Raw genomic sequence first — 19,510 nt, 5'->3', positions numbered from 1 at the left:
CTGCCGTCTCGCCTCGTTGTTTCCGTCTTGCTCTGTATCCCATACTCGGCTGCAGTTGCGAGAGTCGCTCAGCAGAGATCTAGGCGGTGCCGGCCATCCGCAATGACAGATTGAGCCACCAGCATCGGTTGTCGCGGATACTGACTCCAGTCCTCTCTGATACCCTTGGATCACGAACAATCTCCTTATCGTTCACGCAACTGGCTTGAAACCTGCTGGGGGGCTGATCCCTTGCTGCAAATCGGGTCATGTCGATCGGATGTCCTGCCGGATCCTTTGCTCGGATGCATGCTGTTGGCTCGGCACTCCTTCTGGGTAAACGCACACTACCGGCCCATCTGCTCGCCCTTCTCGATCCCCGGCGATCTGTATCTGTGGCTCCATTTCGATCTCCACGACGGGCAACCAACCGCGATACCAAACACCCCAGCATCAGCACCATGTCGATCCGATCCAGCCGCCTTCTGTCACTTGTCTCCAGAGCCACGTCGCTGCGAGCCAGCCCAAACGGTCGGTTTTGCCATACCCTTTTGATTTGCCTGCGCAGTACGAGTTCTACTGCCGCGCCACGGCGAAGCCTGCAAGCTGTCTCATCCCGTTCTTGCGGCTCCGCTCCTTTCCCACGATCACGCCATTACAGGACTCTGCCCGCTGGCTCAGCGAGCTTTCTCGACCCCTGTGGAGGCTGAAGCCGAAGCGCCTGTCGGTGCCAGCCAGTCAGCAGCCCAGTCAATCCAGTCTCCGCTTCTGAAGGAGCGAGAGCACGCTGCCAAGCTGGCTGCTTTCCAGGAGCGCACCGGTCTTGTTTTCTCGAGCACAGCAGTTCTGGACGACGCCCTCACTCACCGATCCTACAAGGAGGGTGCCAGTCCCGCCAGCGGCAGATATCAGGTCCTCGGTAAGCACAATTCGCTGCTGACCACAAGCGTCGTGTGCCTTTGGAGCTGTATCCGCTGCCATGTTGCATCAGTTACCATGTTCATCAGCTGCCCCATCAGCTGCCAAGCCTGCTCTGTCCGCAACCCGCATCCGACTGACTGCTGTGGGTCTCAGGCGCCAAGGTCATCGATTTGTTTGTCTCTGAATACGTCTATGCAAAGTACCCAAGTCTCCCTGCCGACGCCTTGGAAAGTGTTGCCGAGAGCTACAGCGGCACCGCTGCTTTGGCCACTGTCGGAGGCCTGTTTGGCATTTCCAACGTCATGCGATGGAAGGTGAGTGCTTTATCACGCTCCAGCGCCGCTCTGGAGTGGAACTGGAGTGGACTCAGAGTGGGTGGCAAATCGTAGAGTCCCTGTCGAATATCCAAATGAACTGGGCTTGACCACTACCGTTGCTGACGATCCTCACCCTGTCCTCGCATGTGTCCTCAAGGCCAACGATGAAAAAACCGTCAGCCGACACGTTGTTGCGCGAGTTTTCCAGGGCCTTGTCGGTGCCCTCTATGTCGAGAAGGTGGGACTTTGGCTCCCCAAACCGAGTCGTATCTTTCGCACACCTCCTCCGGTTGAACTCGCTTGGGAACTGACGCAGCGTTGTTACTTCAACAGGGCCCCAAGGTTACTCGCGAGTTTATCCAGGCGCATCTGCTGTCAAGAAAGATCAACGTCGAGGCTCATCTGAAGCTTGTGTATCCCAAAACCGTGCTGGCGAACATCCTGCGAGAAAAGAACAAGCCCCCAGCGGTCGCTAGGTCGGTCCTGTTTCATGATGTGTCTCCCAATGTTGCTACTGGATCGAGACTGCCCCTCGTGCTCGGCTTTTGGTGTCTTTGATCCTCCGGAGCGGACACGCACCGCCTTTTCTTATCCTCTAGGGTTGCTTTGTCCATCTGAGCCAGTCTTCTGTCTAACACTAAACGTTCCTTGGATCTGTGCTCTGCTTCTACGCTCCTCTCCATCCAGGTTGCTCAAGGAGACTGGTCGTCAGAGTGCCAGCCCCGTCTTTGTTGTCGGCGTTTACTCCGGACTCGAGAAGCTCGGCGAAGGTACTGGTTCGCGACCGCATCATGTCTGGGCGAAAGTTGTTGTTGCTGCAGCGCTCGCTCGTCGCTCCGCTGCGTCTGCCGTCATACGCAGCGTGGCTTTGCTGACAATTTCTCTGTCCTTGTCGCCGCAGGCTTTGGTAGCTCACTGGACATGGCCGAGTTCCGAGTAAGTATCAACCAAGTCGGTCATTCCCTGCCGCCTCATCCCGAGTGCTGCGCTGTTGCAATGCCGGCGGCGCTTGCTCATCCTACTCACCCCTGCACTTGCTCACCCCGCGCCTGCACTCGATCCTTTCCCTTGACCGAACCCAGGCTGCCCGAGATGCCCTCCAGAAGAACTTTTTGGTGGAGGTAGAAAGTGCCAATCTCCCGTCGGCCATCGACGAGGATGGTATCTCATTCTTCGAGAAGAGTGCGTAGAGGACGGACCAGCGCTGCACCTCTCCTTTACAAGCTTGCCTTCCTATCCAACCCACACGTTTGAGCCCATTGCATCATACTCTCCACGTTGCTCCCGATCCTTTTCTGGTCTGTAGCCCAGGGACTGCCGCCCCCGGCTGCTGCATGTATTTAGGCGATGATGATGAGTACATACAGTCCCCTCTCCAACGATAGCGGACGGGGCCGTCTCTCAAGAATGGCCTGTTGTCCGCGAATGTGTAATAGAACTGGGATAGAGCCGCACTGGGTGTCCTCGTCCACATATTGCTCCATTCAAGATCCCGCGACGGCCTCTGTATTCGGCCAATCTCTGCGCGGAGAGACCGACGGCATTTGTGGTGCGGCTCTGACCGTGCGGTGCTGGCCGTTGGGTGTCCCTCGCCGTCAGTCTGTTACAAAGAGGACCGTGTGATTCATAACACTCAGCTGGACACCATGATATGTGTCCGCGCCGATCTTTCCAAACTTGAGAATATCGATATCGGCAGGGCTGTCCAGTGGGTGTTCGTAGAGCGCCATGACCTTGACAACAAATTGCTCTGAGGCGGAGGGCATATTCGTTTGGCGTTGGCACAGTCCCGCAGCGAGTGAGATCAGCAATCGTCGTATGAGATGCTAGCATGACCGACACTGCTTGCTCCACAGTACCGTCACGGTCGCCACAGGTCGGCTGCCTTCATCGGAGCCGGCTCCTCACCTGTGGTGGGCACCGGAAAACTCAGTGCGATCCGGGTCGCCAGCGCATACGATGTCCGGTTGGCCATGCGAAGATCTGTTGGCGGCGGACGATGCAGAATGTGGAATCCGTCGGGAAAGAGCACCTGGAGTACGAAAGCGCAAGTGTGTTTACAAGCAGCACATGGCCGGGTGAGCCGAATGATCTGCCTCCGTATCTATAGTAATTCCGCTGCTCAGAGTGCGAGAACAGCCCCGGCGAACCAACCTTCACGATCACTCTCTCGCATCGCTCGACCCACGAGAGCGAGGCTTGCAGCTTCAGGTGGTACGGAAATCCAGCCACGATTGCCTCGACAGCGTCGGGGGTTTTGGTCACTATTTCCGCCTTGACCTTGGCCTCCCTGACGATGGCACTCGCTTCTTCGTAATGCAGGCGAAAGTGCTGGGGGGGACGTGCGGAGACATTGCTCACCGTGTTAGCGCCAGTGTGCTGTGCCATGCTTGATGATGCGAGCACCTTGATAAACACCTCACCTCAATGAGCTCTGCAGCAAGCTCCATGTTGTTGACCGCGGCCTCGGGGGCGTCGATAAAGTCACCGACATCGTGAACAAAAGATGGATCCTGAATCGACTCTCTGTCCCAATGACGCAGAACCAAACAGGTCAGACGACAACAATCACTGGCTCGGCAAGTGCGGCGATGAGGCTGCTTGCGGGATTGCATATGGAGGGGTGGCGCAAGTCACCTTTCCACAGACTCGAACTCGGTCTTGATTGTCTTGAGGACACCCGATCTAGAGATGGAGCGTGGTGAGTGTGCTCGCCATCCAAATGAACATTGACGGATTGTTCGCTCTCCGCATCAATACGATCAACAAGACCACCGTCGAAAGGATTCGCCATATCCACAATCGCACATGCTCGTTAACGAACCTGCAGTTGTTGTGGATCGCCCACAGCAGGTACGAAAAGTAGCGCATGCTCTGGCTATATCTGGCCGCCACCGACTTGGACACGCCCAGAAAGCCGTGGCGCAGCTTGTAGGTCTCGACCAACAGCTGGGATGCGAGTGTGCCAGCGACGGACGGCATCTGCGCCGACTTTTCTTGAACAAATTTCTTTGCCTGGCATATGGAAGCGACTTGGAAACTCAGCAGAATGCTCGTGTACGGCAGCGGAATGGCGCTGGGCAGTCGTACTGCCGCGGACATAGGAGCGTGTTGCCAAGTCCTTGCATCGCGGGCTGTGCGGAGCAAGGCTGCACGTCATCGGGTCTTACTCGAGCTACGATCCCGATACAGGTTATCATGCGGAGCAGATATGAGGCTTTGCCGTGGTGCGTATTCGAACAGGAGACGTGGATCGAATACTCCAGACGCCTGTGGTATTGAGCAGCCATAGCGTGATAAGGGCTCTGTGGATGCTCGAAACCTGCAGCTACGTCGCCAGCGGCGCCCCATTGTATCTCAAAGCAGGGCGCTCAGCCGTGGACACTCCGTGAATCGATACTTACTCCTTGCAGTTCTGCAATATCCGGGTCCCCACATCCAGGTATCTTCCGCCCCTGTTCAGGTACGCTACCGCGGACTTGAGCAACTCTGAGGTGCTGCCGTCAAAGGACTGAATACGGCTGCTGACTTGATCCGTCCGCTCAGCTGGATTCATGCATTTCAAAGGTATCAAGGGGGGGGGAGCACTTGGCCAGTTAGCAATCCGAGTGAGACTGTCGTGCTGACTCGACGGCAACGCTTGTGCACGGATCCTTGTACACACTTTCGCTGAAACCACATCTGCGAATACATACGCTCTGGTGTCAAGGGATAGGCTTCAAGCTGTTCCTCTGTCTGGATCTGCAGATGTTATGCGACATCGAGCAGTGGATTAATGGTGCGAACGGGCACAGAGTTGCCGGGTGCAGAACAGCCAGAGAGCTCGACGGTCGGCGGCTGCCAGCGACATCGTTGCTAGCGACGGTGCGATGTGCTTTCTATCAGAGTCGCAGGACTTACCTCGAGCGAAGGCACAAAGTCAGGAAACTTTTGGCGAACAAATGCAAGGTGCGAAAATGTGTACTTTGGCAAAGTCGAGAGGATCGAGGCGCGCACTGCGGCCGCCGAAAAGATCATGATGATGTTGCCGATATCTACAGCGCGCCAGCCCGCCGTTGCACGTCGTTAGGGTGGTGGACGATGTGGGCGAGGCAAACGTGTGTCGCTGAACGCAAGTCACATACGTTGAGGATCCTCCATAGCAATCTCTTGTGGTAAGAAGCGATCGTCGATTCTGAGAAACACGCTGATCAAGGCCTCTGTACGGAGCAAGAGTACAAGCAGAGCCAGTGGTCAGCACATGCCTTATCCAACGCACATCCACAGAGAGTTCCAGGAGGGTCGGGTGCAAGTCGAGTGCAGATCAAGCGCGGCCTGCAGCCTTCGCTGAGTCAAGCAACCCCACCGGTGCATTCTGGGTTGTTGCGCCCAAGCTCAGAGAGACACTGGTAGATTGAAGGCCGGTCACGGGGGAACCGAGCCAGATTCTGCTCCAGCGAAGTGCGAAGCGCAAGGAGCTGCTTGACGTGGTTGAACTTGAGCGAGCTGGAGGCGCATGCCCATTGCCGTTAGCAGCGATCCGAGCAGCACGATTGCCCAGGCTACCTTGTTCGAGGATCCGGCAGATCTACGCACCTGAGCATTTTATGGGCAGCCTCGCGTACGATACGACTCGCATCTTGGAGCGCCAGCGAGACCGACTGGAGTTGGTTACTGTTGAGGGTTATGGCGTGGCGCTGTGCAATTTTGCGGAGACTGTGGATCGAGTTGAGGCGCACTTTTTGCATCTCATCGTTGAACATATCTGGATCCGAGGGCAGCGACCGGATGAGCCGTCAAGTCGTTTGGTTGCCGACTGCCACCAGATGTTGCACCGTGAGGCTGATCTTCTAAAACAATCGACGGACGGAAAGGCGGCGCCGACGATCATCACTCACCAACCAAATAATCCAAGGCACGGAGGGCAAAGTGCTCCGACCATATCGAGAGTTCGCATATCGAGTCTGAGCAGAATATACAGGCATTCACACACATGAGTGGGCACTCAATCAGCCAGAGACATGGCGCAATCCGCTCCGCAAGCGTATTTCAGTTGGAGCAACCAAGGCCTCATAATGAGCATCCGCATCGTTTGACTATTCCACACAGCAAACCGGCCGAAGTCCGTCTAGATGGGTTTGGCCAGAACGTGCTCACCAACGCAGACACTGCGGACTTCCTCAAACTCGTCCTCGAGTCCGTGAATGAATGCGCCACAAGCCGATGACTCGAGCAGATTGGCTTCGTCCATCTCGATTTTCAACTCGAGCTGAGGCTCTGAGATCGCAAGCTGGAATGTGGCAAAGGGCGAAGGTTCACATCACTTGTCTAAGTCCCGGCTGCCTTCTTGAGCCAGTCCGGCAAGTCTCCGACAGTTTCACACAGACAACATCCGATGCAGTGTGCTGGCACGCACCCGGTTTGAGCCTTTCTTGGACTTGCCCGAGTCGCCTTTGCCGCCGCGCTTCCGCTTGAGACTCTGAAGATTCGACATCATCTCTTTGTTGAGCGTCTGCAGCAGAAAGTTTTCGTTGATCTGTCGGAATGTTCCCAGCAGACCACACGCCTAGAGCCACAAATTAGTAACGGCTCGACTGGTCCACAAAGCTGCTCCGGATGTATCCTTCGAACGCTATGTCACCCGCTCCTCATTGCGAACACACGGCCTCGATTGCATTTTGTGGCTCTCAGCAGCAACTTACTCGCGCTCGGATCTCGGGCACGGCGTCGGAGACCATCATGTCGCTGAGCTTGAGGAAGGCATGATTTGCCATCTTGACGGCATCGTTGCCCGGGATGCCAGCGTGCGGGTGCGAGTTGACGAGAATCCTAGCACATGGGCCGATGCACACCGCACCACCACAGGGGCACATTGGGTCAAGCGGAGCCGGAATGTAAGACCCTTGAACGAATGCTCGGGGTAGCTGCAGCCGTTGCGCCTCTTCGGGTCCGAGGTGGCATCGAGGCTCGAGGCAGCATCGAGGTTCAAGAAGGCATCGGCGGCATATCCTCACCACATCAAGTGGATGGCACTCATGCGAACAGTCTTGCTTTCGTCCGATGCCAGATGCGCGACCTTAAGATATCGTTCCTTGGTGATGATGAGCCCCGACTCAGCCAGGGTTATCAGCGCCTTCAGTGCACTCTAAGAACCAAAGTGAATGTCGTACGATCCAGATGAATGTCTGGGGCTGAGGAAGGGCTGGACCGAGCCCTGGAAAAGCTCTTCGCGGCATATCAACACAATCCGATCGTAGATGCAGGCAAGCACTGACCGCCCGGACGACGACGGCTTCGTCGCCCATAAATTCCGCACAGATATCTTGCACCGTTGCTGGATCGAGCTTCTCCAGCGACATTGTGCCAATGACGCTTCGGCTGCTAGGCAGTTTGGTGATGCTCGCCAAGAGCGATACGCACAGGCTGCGGACCGTTGGCGCTGGCGATGCCAGGAGCCAGATAAGCTTGTGGATCAATGTGTCCATGGAGTCTTGCGACCAAGCTGCAGCATTCTTGGCCTGGTAGCCGCATATCATTGTGAGCATGGCGGCTCGCTCGATCGTCAAGCAGGGTGCGGGCGATGGGGAAGCTCGATGCGCTTGCTTGCCTTGATTGTGAGGAGCAGGCTCTCGAGAGCCGCCGCCAAGATCGGAGTAGGAGATTGCATATCGAGCTGGTGGGGTACCATTCAATTGTCCGATACATTGGAGCCGGCCCAATGCAGCGGCGGGGTGGATGCATCCGATAATATCCAGCGTTGGGCATCACGCATGCGTTTAGTATTGGCCTGTAATCGTGGCCTGGTGACCGCCGGGCGACGTTCTGTCCAAGGAAGAGCGGGCTTGTGTGCCGAGAGCTGGGCGTACCTGCGTCGTCAGCGACGGAACGTATTCCTCGACATCGCCCATAGCCAGCGACAGAGTCTTGCAGATATCGAGCAGCGCGACCTGTTGGTTTGGTTCAGATCGAGACGAGCGTGCCGATGAGATCGATGCCAGCCAAACCGATGGCTCTGGCGGCACTGGGAATATGTACATACGCAACTGATCCTAGATATCCCTTTGCTGCGAGGACACAGGCCGATCCACAGGACCAACCAGCCACAGGCGTATCTAATACCCATACCTTGGTATGCATGTCATCGCCATCGGGGAATCGGGAAAGCTCCAGCCTCACGGTCTGCCAGATGCCCCGGAGCGACTCCAAATCGGTGTGCCTCAGATACTTGGCTAGATCGTGGTATCTCTGCACGGGGATATGGCCCGCAAGGCAGATCCGTTGCAAGAAACCGAGGGACGAGGGTTGGAGTTAATCAGGAGGGTCTGGAGTCGGTGGGGCTCGAGTGCGCCTCGAGCCAAGTCGAGGATGGCCGTCGAAACAGCACTCCGACAGCTTAGAGCGCCGTGACTCCCAACCTTTGCTCTCGCAGTGCTGCCTGAGTCGGCAGCGACAGACAGGGGCTGGAACATGGCTGTTGCCGATGCCAATGTCGGGGCGATGTCGGGCAGAGATGAGGACAGAGGGCGCGGGAGAAGATCGCGACGAAGCCAGCAGCCAGGGCGGATCCAGCCAGGCGGGTCGACGCCCATGTTCCCGCACCAACGAGCTCGGCTCATGCACACGATTCCGCTCATGCTGATTTGCATCCAGCCACGCTGTGGGCACCATCATATATTTCGAATCCGGGATTAGCCCCCCCCCCGACCCTGATTGTAGATTCCGTCTTCATCGGCTCGCACCAGGCCCATGGTCGGTATGTTCAAGCTGTATCTTTGCCTCATCCCACGGGCCACGGATTTCGCTGCAGTACGGGGTATCAAGGTCACAACGACAGAATGTCAGGGCAGGGCCATTGATCGTCGCTGCTGCAGGCCCCGTGCTGTCGCCACAACTTACTTTTTGAATCGCTGATTCCAGATGAGCCAGTAAGGACAGACAAAGACGATGAAGAGAGCCGAGCATCCATACACAGTCGTCGGAATCATGGAGATTGGGGCCAGGAGCCCAATTGAGAGGCTGCCCATGGCGATCGTCAGGACCAGCTCGACGGGTCGCCCAGGGACCTGAGACCGAAGCAGTGGCTCGTGAGCACTCATCAGAAGCATCTCGAGCGCTATCGGCAACCGCCGCACAGCTGTTGAGCCTGACCCGCCCCTATTTTACCACTCACTCTTCACCAGTCCGGTTTACCTTCCAGGTTTTGCGTTCCCAGCGCCGCAGGCACCGCCGAAACAGCGGGAACAGCCCAAACAGTACCAGCGCCAGGGAGACGATCCCAAACACCATCAGCTCAGACGACAAACGAGACGCGAGCAGCACCGATGCAGAGATGGCGGCATTGATCGAAAGCGACTCTGGAAACCTAGCGAAAGCCGATGGATCCGGGGCTAGTTTAGTGTTGCGAGGATTAACCAGGAAGCCGGGCTGAGACGCGGCCGGTGGATCACTTACGCAATGCCTTCAAAGTGGTCGCCTTCGTACTCGTGGAAGAGCAGATTGGTGAGAAACATCACCAGCGTGAGTGCCCAGATGGTGTCGCTACTGATCGTCTTGGTCAGGGTTGTAAGGATTGGGCTCAGCCCGAAGAGCAGCGAAAATATGATGAGACCTCCTTTGACGATTGTCAGCTCTGGGCCAGCGCGACAGCACCGGTTCATGGTCCCGTAGAGGGCAGGTAGAGGGCAGACAGAGAGTAAGAGGCAGTACCAGCCGATTCAATCCGGCGGCCGTGATGGAAATGATGACAGGTGTTAACAACGATACTGGCTTCCAGCAGATTGCAATGAAAGTTCGACAGACTGCCCGGTGTCATCCGACTGCTCGACAAGACGCTGCATGCAAAGAGAGGCACAGCCACTTACGTCGCTTCGCAGCACCAGATTCTCCAAGGACAGCGGCCCAGCAGACATATCCGACAACGACCAATACGGCAGTCATCATGATCAGAGCCTTGCCCGATAGGTGGCCTTGGTACGAGTTCCAGAACACAGACACAAATATGGTGATCGAGCTGATTTGCTGCGTAAGCGTTCCGGCCTGGACAGACAGCTCCCAATAGTTGTAATTTTTGAGGTCGACTGCGGGCGAGAGCACGAACAGGCTCTTAGCAACATTCGGCAGTGCTCAATATTGCCAAGCTCCGCAACAGGCCAACACTCGCTGCGACGCCTGCTTGGCTTCCGCTGCAGTCTTTGCCCGACGAGACTGTTGTTGATCGTGCGTAGCCTACCATTCTGCCTCATCTCCGAAAGAAAGTTGTCGGGCACATAGTTGTCTGGATAGCTCTGCTTCTGATACAGAATCTTTTTCCACTCTGGCGGCATGGCGACCGTTTTGGCGGCGGCGAGGTTGCTGCTGTGAAGTGATGCCGCAGACGATTCAGCCTGGCAGCGCTTCTGTCCGTTCCGGCGCTTCGGCTCTCCCCAGCGGCCTGCTGCCGACGCTGTCGCTTGTGCTTGATGTGATGGGGGTGAGACCCAAGCCCATGGGGTGGATCGAGGACCTGGTTGATGCACGACGGAAACGGGCTTCTCGGCGAGAGGCACGACGCGCTCTCGGCCGGACACGTGCCTAGCTGAACTTTTTTTGCTGGGCATCGGCTTTGACGACGGATTCCCAGAGGATCGACGCAGAGACGCAGGCGGACCGTCGATCAAGACCGAGCCTGCAGAGCGACCCGACGTGAGAAGCGCCTTCGACACAGCCGAGCGTAAATGGCAAAGTCTGGGCAGAAGGGAAAGTCCGAGCAGAAGGGCAAGGCGGGGAAGAAGGGAAAGCTGGGCAAGAGGCCTCCGAGGCCGCTCAGGGCGGATGAGCGGCCGGCGATCATCGAATACGACGATTCGAAGAGGAGGTAGGATGCTGGCCCTCTATTCCTCCCGCAGGTGTGGATGCAGGTGTTCGTGGGAATGGCCTCCACGCTCCAGATCTGCGTTTCAGTCGAGATCGACGATGCTCACCGATGCCGAAACCCACGCTCGCCTGGCTTGACAACAAACTCGCCAGAGACTACCTCACTGGATTCCATAAGCGCAATCTCGAGCGGAAAAAGAAGGCGATCGAATACCACATGGAGCAGGCCCGCCAAGAACGCCTGGCAGCAAGACGCGAGGCCGTAAGTCCGTGATGATCCGAACGGGCAGAGTCGATGCTCACTCGACCGGCAACTCGTCTGGGATCTTGGGCTGCGACAATCAAGACGTGGGTCTCGGAGACTTATCGATGCACCCCGCTTTCGCACTCACTTCACTACAGAGGGGCCGGATAGCCGGTGTACTGCCCGAGATCGAGCGTATCGAGGCCATTCGCAAGGCTGCATCGGGCGAGCTCGACGAGAGCCTGACGACCAAACGGACCAAGACACTGAAGGACAGAGACCTTATCACAACTGTCACCATCACCGAGTTCAACCCGGACACAGATGGCCTCGAGTCGATTATCCATGCCCGCGATGACGATGGCAATGACGATGACAGCGACGGCGGCGACAATGATGCAGAGGATGGCAACGACAGCCAAAGCGACGGTTTTTACGACCGTGACGACCAAGACGACATCGAAGGAGGAGCTGAGGCTGAGGACGCTGATGCGGCGGAGACCACAAACGCTGGCTCGGGTGCCTCCAAGGCCTTTGCCAATAAGAAGCACAAAATCTCGCTCAGAAAGGTGCATGCCATGGGCAAGGCGAAAACCAAAACCAAGGCCAATCCTTTCCGAGTCAACACCTCCAAGAGCGGCGGCAAGGTCGCCAAGGGAAAGGATGCAGGCGGAAAATCGGGCCAGCGCAAACGAAAGTAGTCTCGAGGCGCGAGCAGCGAGCCAGCGAGCACCCTGTTTGAGGTCACTTTTGGACCCTGAATATACGCACTCGCTCATCACGGTCAACGGCCATCTGCCTCGTGAAAGCATGGCAAGGGGCCAATGCAGTCAGCCCGTCGTCCGGGACCCCAAAGTACTTCGAACTGGTCAACCACGATTCCTCATTGGAAGGTCATCCATGCAGGCGCCAGGCGCGTGCTTTCGCTGCAGCCAATGGAGCTCTCTACTATCACACATCGATGTTGACAATGCGAGCTGAGCCACAGATTCCCAGCGATAACTGGTTGAATGGCTACATTGTGTTATTGGGGGGACGCTCGTCAGCTTCGGGGGAGGGCGGCCAATGGCAAATAGGCCCAGCTCGAATACAGAGCCCGGTCCGTGGCTTTGTTCGGGAGTGTTTTACTAGCGCGAGCCTCGGTTTTGTTGGGCGGCACGTTCCCGCAGTGCCTTGCATCATTGATCTTCGTCGCGCAGCAGCATGATGGTGTCTACGGAATGGATATGCCGTCCAGTACGCCGTGGAACGCCTGGAACATCGATCGCATCTGTGTACACTGAGCCATGTAGCCTCCGGCCCTGGCCTGAGGGTTCTTTTGCAGCTCCTGTGTCCATCTGGTGTCAAAGCCAGGCGAGCGGCACAATCAAGGCGATGCCAGAGCGAGGCTGATTAGATCAAGGCAGAACCACACAAGTGCCCAAATGCTCATTATCAGCCATTGAAGTGAACACTCACGGATCAATGTAGCTGTCGAGCGTGATCGCCACGGGCTCGTAGGCCATATCGGCGGCGTCGAAGTGATGGTCGTCTTCACGCAGCATCAGGTCGCCGCGGCCATAGTATGTCATGTCCTCGTCGTCCGAGTCTTCAAGGGTTGGGATGTTGAGGGCAACCGTTGTCTTTTTGGTCATTTTGTGTTCTCGGATGACATCCGAGGCGCTTTTGTCTGTGGCCTCGGCCTATTCAGGGATGCGGATATGACTCAACAGAGGCTCCGTTGGTGATCGCAGGCGATCAAGCGCTTTTCAGTCTGTTTGGCACTCTGTTTTCCCCTCTTCCGCAGCAACCCATTCATTGCTCCTGGCGGCAGCAACGCACCACCTACCAGCTGGCGAATGATGTCTTCCTTCTCGACTTCTCTGGCCCGAGTCTCTTCCATCGCGTGCTGCAAATATACTTCCTTGCGATGGATCTTTTCCCGCTTCTCCTTGTCAAGTTTATGCGATAGCATCTTCTCTTCCTGCGCCTGTAGCCCGGCAACGGAAACGGATGGTGAACAACATGCGCTCGAGATCGCGCGGTACGAAATGATTCCTGCTGGAGACCGACCTGCTTGGCCAGGTTGGCGGATATCTCCTCCTTGTTTTCCTGCCGATACCGCTCGATCCGCTCGTTGGTCTGCTGCACATCGACATCGTTGATGAGGTTGAACACTGGGGTTTGCAGCGGAGCCTGTTATCAGCAAAGGTGCGGCACCGGCGGGGTTGGCTCGGCAGTGCGATCGATCGTACTGCCACCGGGGGCGAAGGCAGCGTGGGATGGCTGCCCTGAGCGCTTACTGATTTCCTCGACCTCCTCCAGATAGTTATTGTAATTTTTCAGATCGCCATTGAAGTCTTCCAGCCGCTTGTTGAAGCTGTGGGTAAATGCTGGATCAGCAGCGATACAGTCATCGCGGGTCTCGTGCAGCAGAAACGCTTCTGCCAGGTCGAGACCGAGACCGAATCCGAATCCGATCGGAAATGCTTACCAGCGACCCATCTTTCTCCGTATGCCCACCTCTCTCTCGACGTAGAGGTCCTCGAAGGTCTGGGCGACAAAGTTGCTCTTGCGAAGGTTCTGCCCGCAAATCGGACATGGAGCAGCACCGGCGGTAAAGAGCCGACCGATGCACGTCTCGCACCTGAGGACGGAGCCGATGGATCAATGAGCAAGGTAGGCGAGGGCATGTCCAAGCAGGGAAGACATCCAAGCAGGGAAGGCAGGGCAGAGGTGGGCTACATTTTGTGGAAACATGGGCTCACAAGGAGCTTGAGGGTTGGATTGAGGTATTTTGTGGAGTGGCAGACCGGGCACTCATCCGACGACAGATCGGAGTATGTGGAGCTTTGGACTGGGGGCATGACGACGATGCTGATGGCGGTGTTGATAGTGGTGCTGATGGCGGTGCCGATAGTGGTGCTGATGGCGGTGTTGATGGCTGATAAGCGGTGCTGTCAGGGAGAGTTCGTGATCGCGGAGAGCGAGGGCCAGCGAGACGCACCGCCGAGAAGGCACCGAGAAGGCGCCAAGCAACGGCTTGGTCGATCGCCAGGGCTGTCCGCTGTCCCAACCGCTGCCTGCTTGCAGCAAAAGTCGATCTCCATCGCCGCCGGCCGCCTGTGCCTCCCCGTTGCATGCTCGCTCCTGCCCGAGTCTAGTCTCCGACCCCTCCTGCCGTCCAATTCAGCAACGTTTCCTGGCTCGCTGGGCCATCTGCTTCTTGGCGGGTCACTACCGGCCGTATTCCTCTGTCCTGAGTCAGCCAGCTTGTCTGCTTCGATAACCGGCTCTGCTATCCATGTCGCTGTTCTCGAAAAAGGTGTCATTCCTGGTCACCGTCGTCTTGGAGGACTTGACAAACCTGCCCTATGTCAGCGGGCTTTATTTCGCAAAGTGGAAGCTCAAGGGCACTCGGACGGTCAAAGGGCGGACGCAAAAGTAGGCTCGACGGCATCGCTGGGGGGAAACCGAGTAGCGCATCTCTTGTCCAAATCCTGGCTGGACCGGCTCGGTGTGGCAGATGCTGGCTCTAATCGGCCACTGTAGGCCCTCCGGTGCGAAACCAAGCCCGTTTCTGCTGCGGAGGCGTCTCCGGGACAACCATTACTCGGCTGGGACCAGCTGCCGTCGTTCCCAGTTCGCTGCAATGAGTCTCTCTCTGACTGTCGACCTGATCTCTCGTCGCTCAGGGCCACTGTCAGAGAAAACACAGTTGTCTGGAATGCCTCATTCCAGCTGGAAGCCACCATCTATGTCGGAAAGGACGGCGTGTTGCAGCCCTGCGACTTGATTCTATCCATCAACCAGGAAGTCAACGGCGACAAGAGCGAGGAAATCGGCGTCGTCTATGTCAATCTTGCCGAATATGCCGGAGCCGCCGTAACAACTCGCAAGTATCTCCTGCAAGAGTCGCGGGTAAACTCCATAGCCAAGGTACAGCGTCTCCTGCAGAATGCTTCTGGCCGTCAGTGCTTGGCCACAAGGAGGGAGTGTCGAGCAACACAGTCCATCTTGGCATCAGTCCATCTTGGCAGCAATCCATCTTGGCATCAGTGCCTCTTGGCATGAACGGATAATGCTGCTGGCCTGGCCCACGCGCTCACTCTCACTCTTTTCCTTGGCACATCATGGTCATCAACAACGACGATGGCAACGACGCCGACAATGTGTCTCTAGATCTCGGTATCAATGCAACTGATCAAGGGCGACCCCACATATCGGATGTAAGTTGCTGTCGCTGCGACCGTGCCTATTGAGGATCCCTGCATCGATCACGCTGCAACACCGACCTGGATCGGCCAGCGCCTCGCTCGATAGTCGCTCTCCGGTGACGCGGCTCAGGCTTTGTCTGCTTCTGTCCCTGTCTCATTCTTTGTCTCCATTGTTCATCACTGCCATATCTCGCTCTTCATCTCCAATCTCAATCCCAACGCTGCGGCATGGCTGCATATTGTCCGACACGGTAACGCAGTCCCGAGGCTGCCCCCGATGGCATCTCCGGGGACGTCTTTGGGAGTATCTTTTCGATCGACTCGCCTTCGCTTCCGGGCACACAGGTACTCAGCGGACTGTGAGACGCAATCGGCCACAGCGGATCTCCGCCAGCCCGGGCCAAAGTCCAGATTTCTCAGTATCACGGTCGAGTCTTTACTCACGTCACATCGGTGCTGATTTCTGCAGGACATTGATACCAGCCTGGATCGGATCCGGAAGCCGCAGGGCACCGACGAAACCACAAACTTTGTTGACGAGCTCTTCCGGACAGCCAAATCCCGGGACTGACCGAGAACGGGAGCGATCGGCGAGCAACATGTGTGCTGATGCGTCATCAGTCTCCCCAGTGATGTCGGACTCTATTGGATCTGTTGCCCTTATCCCTACTCCCTCTGCTCCAACTGCTCTCCCTGAGTATCTTTTCGATTGGACCGAAGCACCCCGCTCGATAGCGAGGCGGTCTGGTGCCCGGGAGCAAGGTGCGCACATTGGCGCACTCCAGGAAACAACCCAACTTGCTGGATCTCGACACAGTCGCTCTGTTTATCGGTGGGGCTGGTCCAGCTTCATGCCGGTCGACTCACCAAATATTGCTAGTATAGCGGGTTTCTGTGACCGAATCACCGAGGAATACATCTGCCTCCACAATCTGTACCACTGCAACACTCGTCCCCTCAGAGCGGCCCTTCATATGTGATTCTTGGGCATGGCTTACTCCGATTTGTCCTTGGAGAGGACCAGTGTGTCCCAGTAAAACCTGAACCAAGCATACATGACGCCGACCGCCGAGTAGACTGACACCGCCATCAGGGGCAAAAACTCAAGGTTTACAAGGTGGCAGAAGAGCAAGGGATGGATGACTTCGGCGTAGATCTGGAGGACGACCATGCCCAGGAGATAAACAGACTCGGCCCATGAGAGCCGGAGTGGGCTGCCGGTGGATCTGTGGCATCACATCGGACCAAGCAATATGGGTCAGCCGTCGGTGACCTTCCGATGGTATCCGTCCCGAAGCAGTACTGCGAGCGGGGTCTGCCAATCCAAAATCCAACGCAGCTGACTCACCGGTTGAGCAGGAAAGACAGCAGGCTGTAGCTGAGCGACATGTACAATCCAAGGACAGCAAACTTGGTAACAAGCTCTATTTTCATCAAAATCGAAGGTCAGATTTGCATTTGCGACCCAAGCTTCGTCTGCTGGATCGCATTTTGACCAACCGACAACGAAAAACGATGCACATGACTCTTGCTGGTGACGACACCGTGTGCAGACTTTACCGGTGGGCTGGTAGATGAGCGGGAAGAGCGATCCGTATCCCGCGCCGGCCAGAACCAGGAATGTCCGTGCATGTCGCTGCGATTCATGGGCAATCAAGCTGAGGAGCGATGGTTATCATCGAAAGATAGGGTGGGCAGATATTTGATGAGATCTCAGTGGGTGGGTGTAAACAAATCGTGAAGAGTCAAGCGCTGTGGCCCAGTTCCGAAAGGTGACTCCGGGTGCGTGGTCATTAAGACATGGATGCGATTGTGCAGTGGAACAAGCGACTGTCATTGTGAGATCTATGGCTTGGCCGCATCTGGATCGTAAGCAACGTCTCCTACCTGAATGGGATAAGAACAAGCAGAATCGCTTTCTCGTGGACATGCCAGCCAAAGAGGAACGAACTGAATCCGCAGAGAATCAGGCTCTCGACAAAGGTATCGCGCGTGGGCTTTCTCCAGAGCTTGAAGAGGATGGGCTAGTGTCGGAGGAGACAGTTGTGTTTGAGTCGACATATCGGACTAATATTGATGCAGAGGAGCTCCATGCATCGTCCAAAACATCGAGCCTACCAGCTGTCCGAGCAGAGTGAGCACCAGGGTGTGAATAGGCAGAATCGCAGGGAGGAGCCCGAAGCTTGTATCGCCAACCAGGCCACGGGTCAAGGATGGGATGGATGCAGGCTCTCCAATCTTGAAGGCTTTCATGGCTGTGGGTTCAAGAGTAAACACATCAGTACAAATGGCCTCAAATTTGAAAGTTGCTCTATCCCACAGCTATCGTATCGCCGTCAGCCCAATAATCGCACACAACCAAAATGACTCCCAGGACAAAGATTCCACGGAATGCGACCCGACTGCCAGACTGCATAGCGGACGATCCAAGCCTACCAAAGAGCGCAAGTCGATCCGCAAACGAATAGACTGCCCAGAAATTTGGCGCCCAGTAGGCATGGCAGAGTCCACGCTTGAACGGGAACAGCCTCGAAAGAATCTGGGGCAGATGCTGAGCAAACGGACCAAAGGACAGCGCAAAGACTGCTAGGGTGACGGCTCCGATCGAAACAAAGTTCTGGAGAGAGAATTGGACTGGCATAGACGACACAGGCGGCGCAACGGCGTAAGTCTGGGCATCTGCTTGGGCGGCCAGAGGTCGTGGATGCAACGGCGTTTGAAAACAACCGGGCACGGAGGCATGGACTGATACGCACACAAGCCGGATTTGGCGCTGAAGCAGTAGCCGCTGAGAAGATAGACAAAGTATGCCGGTGCTTGATAAAGGTAGATGTGCTTGAAATTCAGAACTACGGCGAACAGCGCTCCGCCTATGAGGTGTTGGCCCTGCGTGGATCGAGGAGAAATGGAGACCTGTTAAAGCCAGCAATCAGGCCAGACCAACAAGGACTCAGTCAGTGGCGAATGGGAGATACCAACCTCCTGAAAGGCGGCGATCGAGTAAAGCTGGATGCCGTAGAGGAAGCCGTTGTACTGGAAGTGGATGTGATCCACGAACAGGATGCCGGGGTTGAGGAAGATCAAGCCGGTGAGGATATCCTTGACAAGCGAGTCCTTCACAGGACGCAGGACCCTGGTTACAAAGCAAGTGAGCGAGCGAGTGAGTAGCTGGCATCCGTAGAGAGCATCAACAAAAGTGATCCAAGTCGATCGGGCATCAACGCTGCCTCGACCCCCACTCGGACTGAATTGGAGCAGTACCTCAGTACCGATAGGAATAGCACGACTTCGGTTGTGATCACCGTCAGTCTCTGGAAGAGAACGGTTTCGAAACTGGCGTAGCCGAGGTTGTCGAGATCCAGCATCCGAGGATCAAAGAACTGGGCCACTTGCGAGAGTGTAAACTCGAACCAGGCAAAGAAGGGTGGGTAGTCGAGCGTCCATTCGGATCGGTCCTGTTGATGGACGAGCAGTCGCCGGAGCCGATAGTGAGGGAAGGGGCAGGCAAGAAAGCGGGTCGACATTTGGCGCAGGAAAGTGCGTTGTGAGCTCGATGCGGTATGCTGCCAATATGCCGAGGACATGGCCAGGGTTCCGACAGGAGAACCGACCTCGTAATACCATTTTGAAATAGGGAGCGAGTGTGTGATGGCGAGCCAGTTCCTGTGGACCTCAAAGTCGGTCGAGTGGCTACGCCGAATCAAGCGCAGAAGGCCGACAGACGATGGTCAGGGTGGATCGTAAGGGGTGGCGAGCGGTAGCAGGCGAGGGGAATATGCGCATCCGACATCAAGAGCAAGAACCCACTAGGCAGGCACGAGGAGGAGCTTGATGAGAGCGGCGAGCAAGAATATGCGCAAAGCGTTGCGGCTGGCCATCGTTGGCAGTCCGGTGCTGACCAGCGGCGCAGAGCAGGCTCAGATCAAGTCAGAGAGTCCCGCTCGTTTGTCGACCCGATCGGCGGAGCCGAATCTGGCCACGGCCAGCCCAACCGAGCCCCAGCAAGGCCCTGCAGCGGGGAC

General features: G+C 56.5%; 7 protein-coding genes across 7 annotated transcripts; 3 read left to right on the top strand and 4 right to left on the bottom strand.

Annotated features, from left to right (window-relative positions):
* Positions 1–440: 440 nt before the first annotated feature.
* On the top strand, positions 441–2,407 carry BJ171DRAFT_594766 (ribonuclease III domain-containing protein; the record flags this gene model as incomplete). Its single annotated transcript, XM_053114545.1, has 8 exons — positions 441–510; positions 641–898; positions 1,054–1,214; positions 1,375–1,455; positions 1,551–1,693; positions 1,905–1,987; positions 2,119–2,153; positions 2,300–2,407. The coding sequence occupies 8 exons, from the start codon at positions 441–443 to the stop codon at positions 2,405–2,407; spliced, it is 939 nt and encodes a 312-aa protein (XP_052971828.1).
* Positions 2,408–2,609: 202 nt separating this feature from the next.
* On the bottom strand, positions 2,610–8,731 carry BJ171DRAFT_6858 (armadillo-type protein). The gene is made up of 23 exons (XM_053115818.1): positions 8,612–8,731; positions 8,322–8,441; positions 8,063–8,143; positions 7,804–7,869; positions 7,472–7,714; positions 7,211–7,341; positions 6,899–7,025; positions 6,613–6,762; positions 6,354–6,486; positions 6,095–6,160; positions 5,793–5,961; positions 5,563–5,702; positions 5,342–5,416; positions 5,118–5,251; positions 4,913–4,958; positions 4,622–4,763; positions 4,388–4,487; positions 4,042–4,232; positions 3,855–3,902; positions 3,641–3,743; positions 3,372–3,548; positions 3,126–3,249; positions 2,610–2,967 (listed from the first exon to the last, which is right to left on the bottom strand). The coding sequence occupies exons 1-23, from the start codon at positions 8,663–8,665 to the stop codon at positions 2,813–2,815; spliced, it is 2,775 nt and encodes a 924-aa protein (XP_052971827.1). The 5' UTR covers positions 8,666–8,731; the 3' UTR covers positions 2,610–2,812.
* A 104-nt stretch (positions 8,732–8,835) lies between these two features.
* Positions 8,836–10,683, bottom strand: BJ171DRAFT_484886 (phosphatidylinositol N-acetylglucosaminyltransferase subunit C). Its single transcript, XM_053109055.1, has 6 exons — positions 10,426–10,683; positions 10,058–10,273; positions 9,648–9,825; positions 9,387–9,558; positions 9,093–9,259; positions 8,836–8,997 (listed from the first exon to the last, which is right to left on the bottom strand). Exons 1-6 carry the CDS (start codon positions 10,517–10,519, stop codon positions 8,922–8,924), a joined length of 903 nt encoding a protein of 300 aa, XP_052971826.1. The 5' UTR covers positions 10,520–10,683; the 3' UTR covers positions 8,836–8,921.
* Positions 10,684–10,715: 32 nt separating this feature from the next.
* Positions 10,716–12,247, top strand: BJ171DRAFT_594764 (uncharacterized protein). The gene is made up of 3 exons (XM_053114544.1): positions 10,716–11,049; positions 11,202–11,310; positions 11,451–12,247. The coding sequence occupies exons 1-3, from the start codon at positions 10,910–10,912 to the stop codon at positions 11,991–11,993; spliced, it is 792 nt and encodes a 263-aa protein (XP_052971825.1). The 5' UTR covers positions 10,716–10,909; the 3' UTR covers positions 11,994–12,247.
* A 3-nt stretch (positions 12,248–12,250) lies between these two features.
* BJ171DRAFT_484880 (CDK-activating kinase assembly factor MAT1-domain-containing protein) lies at positions 12,251–14,247 on the bottom strand. The gene is made up of 7 exons (XM_053109054.1): positions 14,017–14,247; positions 13,766–13,918; positions 13,575–13,651; positions 13,345–13,448; positions 13,121–13,261; positions 12,751–12,974; positions 12,251–12,629 (listed from the first exon to the last, which is right to left on the bottom strand). Exons 1-7 carry the CDS (start codon positions 14,136–14,138, stop codon positions 12,506–12,508), a joined length of 945 nt encoding a protein of 314 aa, XP_052971824.1. The 5' UTR covers positions 14,139–14,247; the 3' UTR covers positions 12,251–12,505.
* A 164-nt stretch (positions 14,248–14,411) lies between these two features.
* BJ171DRAFT_609035 (N-terminal C2 in EEIG1 and EHBP1 proteins-domain-containing protein) lies at positions 14,412–16,475 on the top strand (the record flags this gene model as incomplete). The annotated part of the gene is made up of 6 exons (XM_053115249.1): positions 14,412–14,429; positions 14,597–14,715; positions 14,967–15,210; positions 15,454–15,500; positions 15,749–15,833; positions 15,958–16,475. 6 exons carry the CDS (start codon positions 14,412–14,414, stop codon positions 16,057–16,059), a joined length of 615 nt encoding a protein of 204 aa, XP_052971823.1. The 3' UTR covers positions 16,060–16,475.
* BJ171DRAFT_6756 (glycosyl transferase) lies at positions 16,372–19,506 on the bottom strand. Its single transcript, XM_053115806.1, has 11 exons — positions 19,296–19,506; positions 19,100–19,178; positions 18,750–18,943; positions 18,468–18,621; positions 18,245–18,374; positions 17,925–18,122; positions 17,607–17,743; positions 17,376–17,512; positions 17,049–17,146; positions 16,837–16,912; positions 16,372–16,714 (listed from the first exon to the last, which is right to left on the bottom strand). The coding sequence occupies exons 1-11, from the start codon at positions 19,364–19,366 to the stop codon at positions 16,483–16,485; spliced, it is 1,506 nt and encodes a 501-aa protein (XP_052971822.1). The 5' UTR covers positions 19,367–19,506; the 3' UTR covers positions 16,372–16,482.
* Between the last annotated feature and the right edge of the window lie 4 nt (positions 19,507–19,510).

This window comes from Polychytrium aggregatum (genome assembly GCF_025602895.1).
Source record: "Polychytrium aggregatum strain JEL109 chromosome Unknown BJ171scaffold_1, whole genome shotgun sequence".
NCBI classification, from domain to species: Eukaryota; Fungi; Chytridiomycota; class Chytridiomycetes; order Polychytriales; genus Polychytrium; species Polychytrium aggregatum.
The sequence above is the reverse complement of the archived record's forward strand: the minus strand, read 5'-3'. Positions and strand labels throughout refer to the sequence as shown.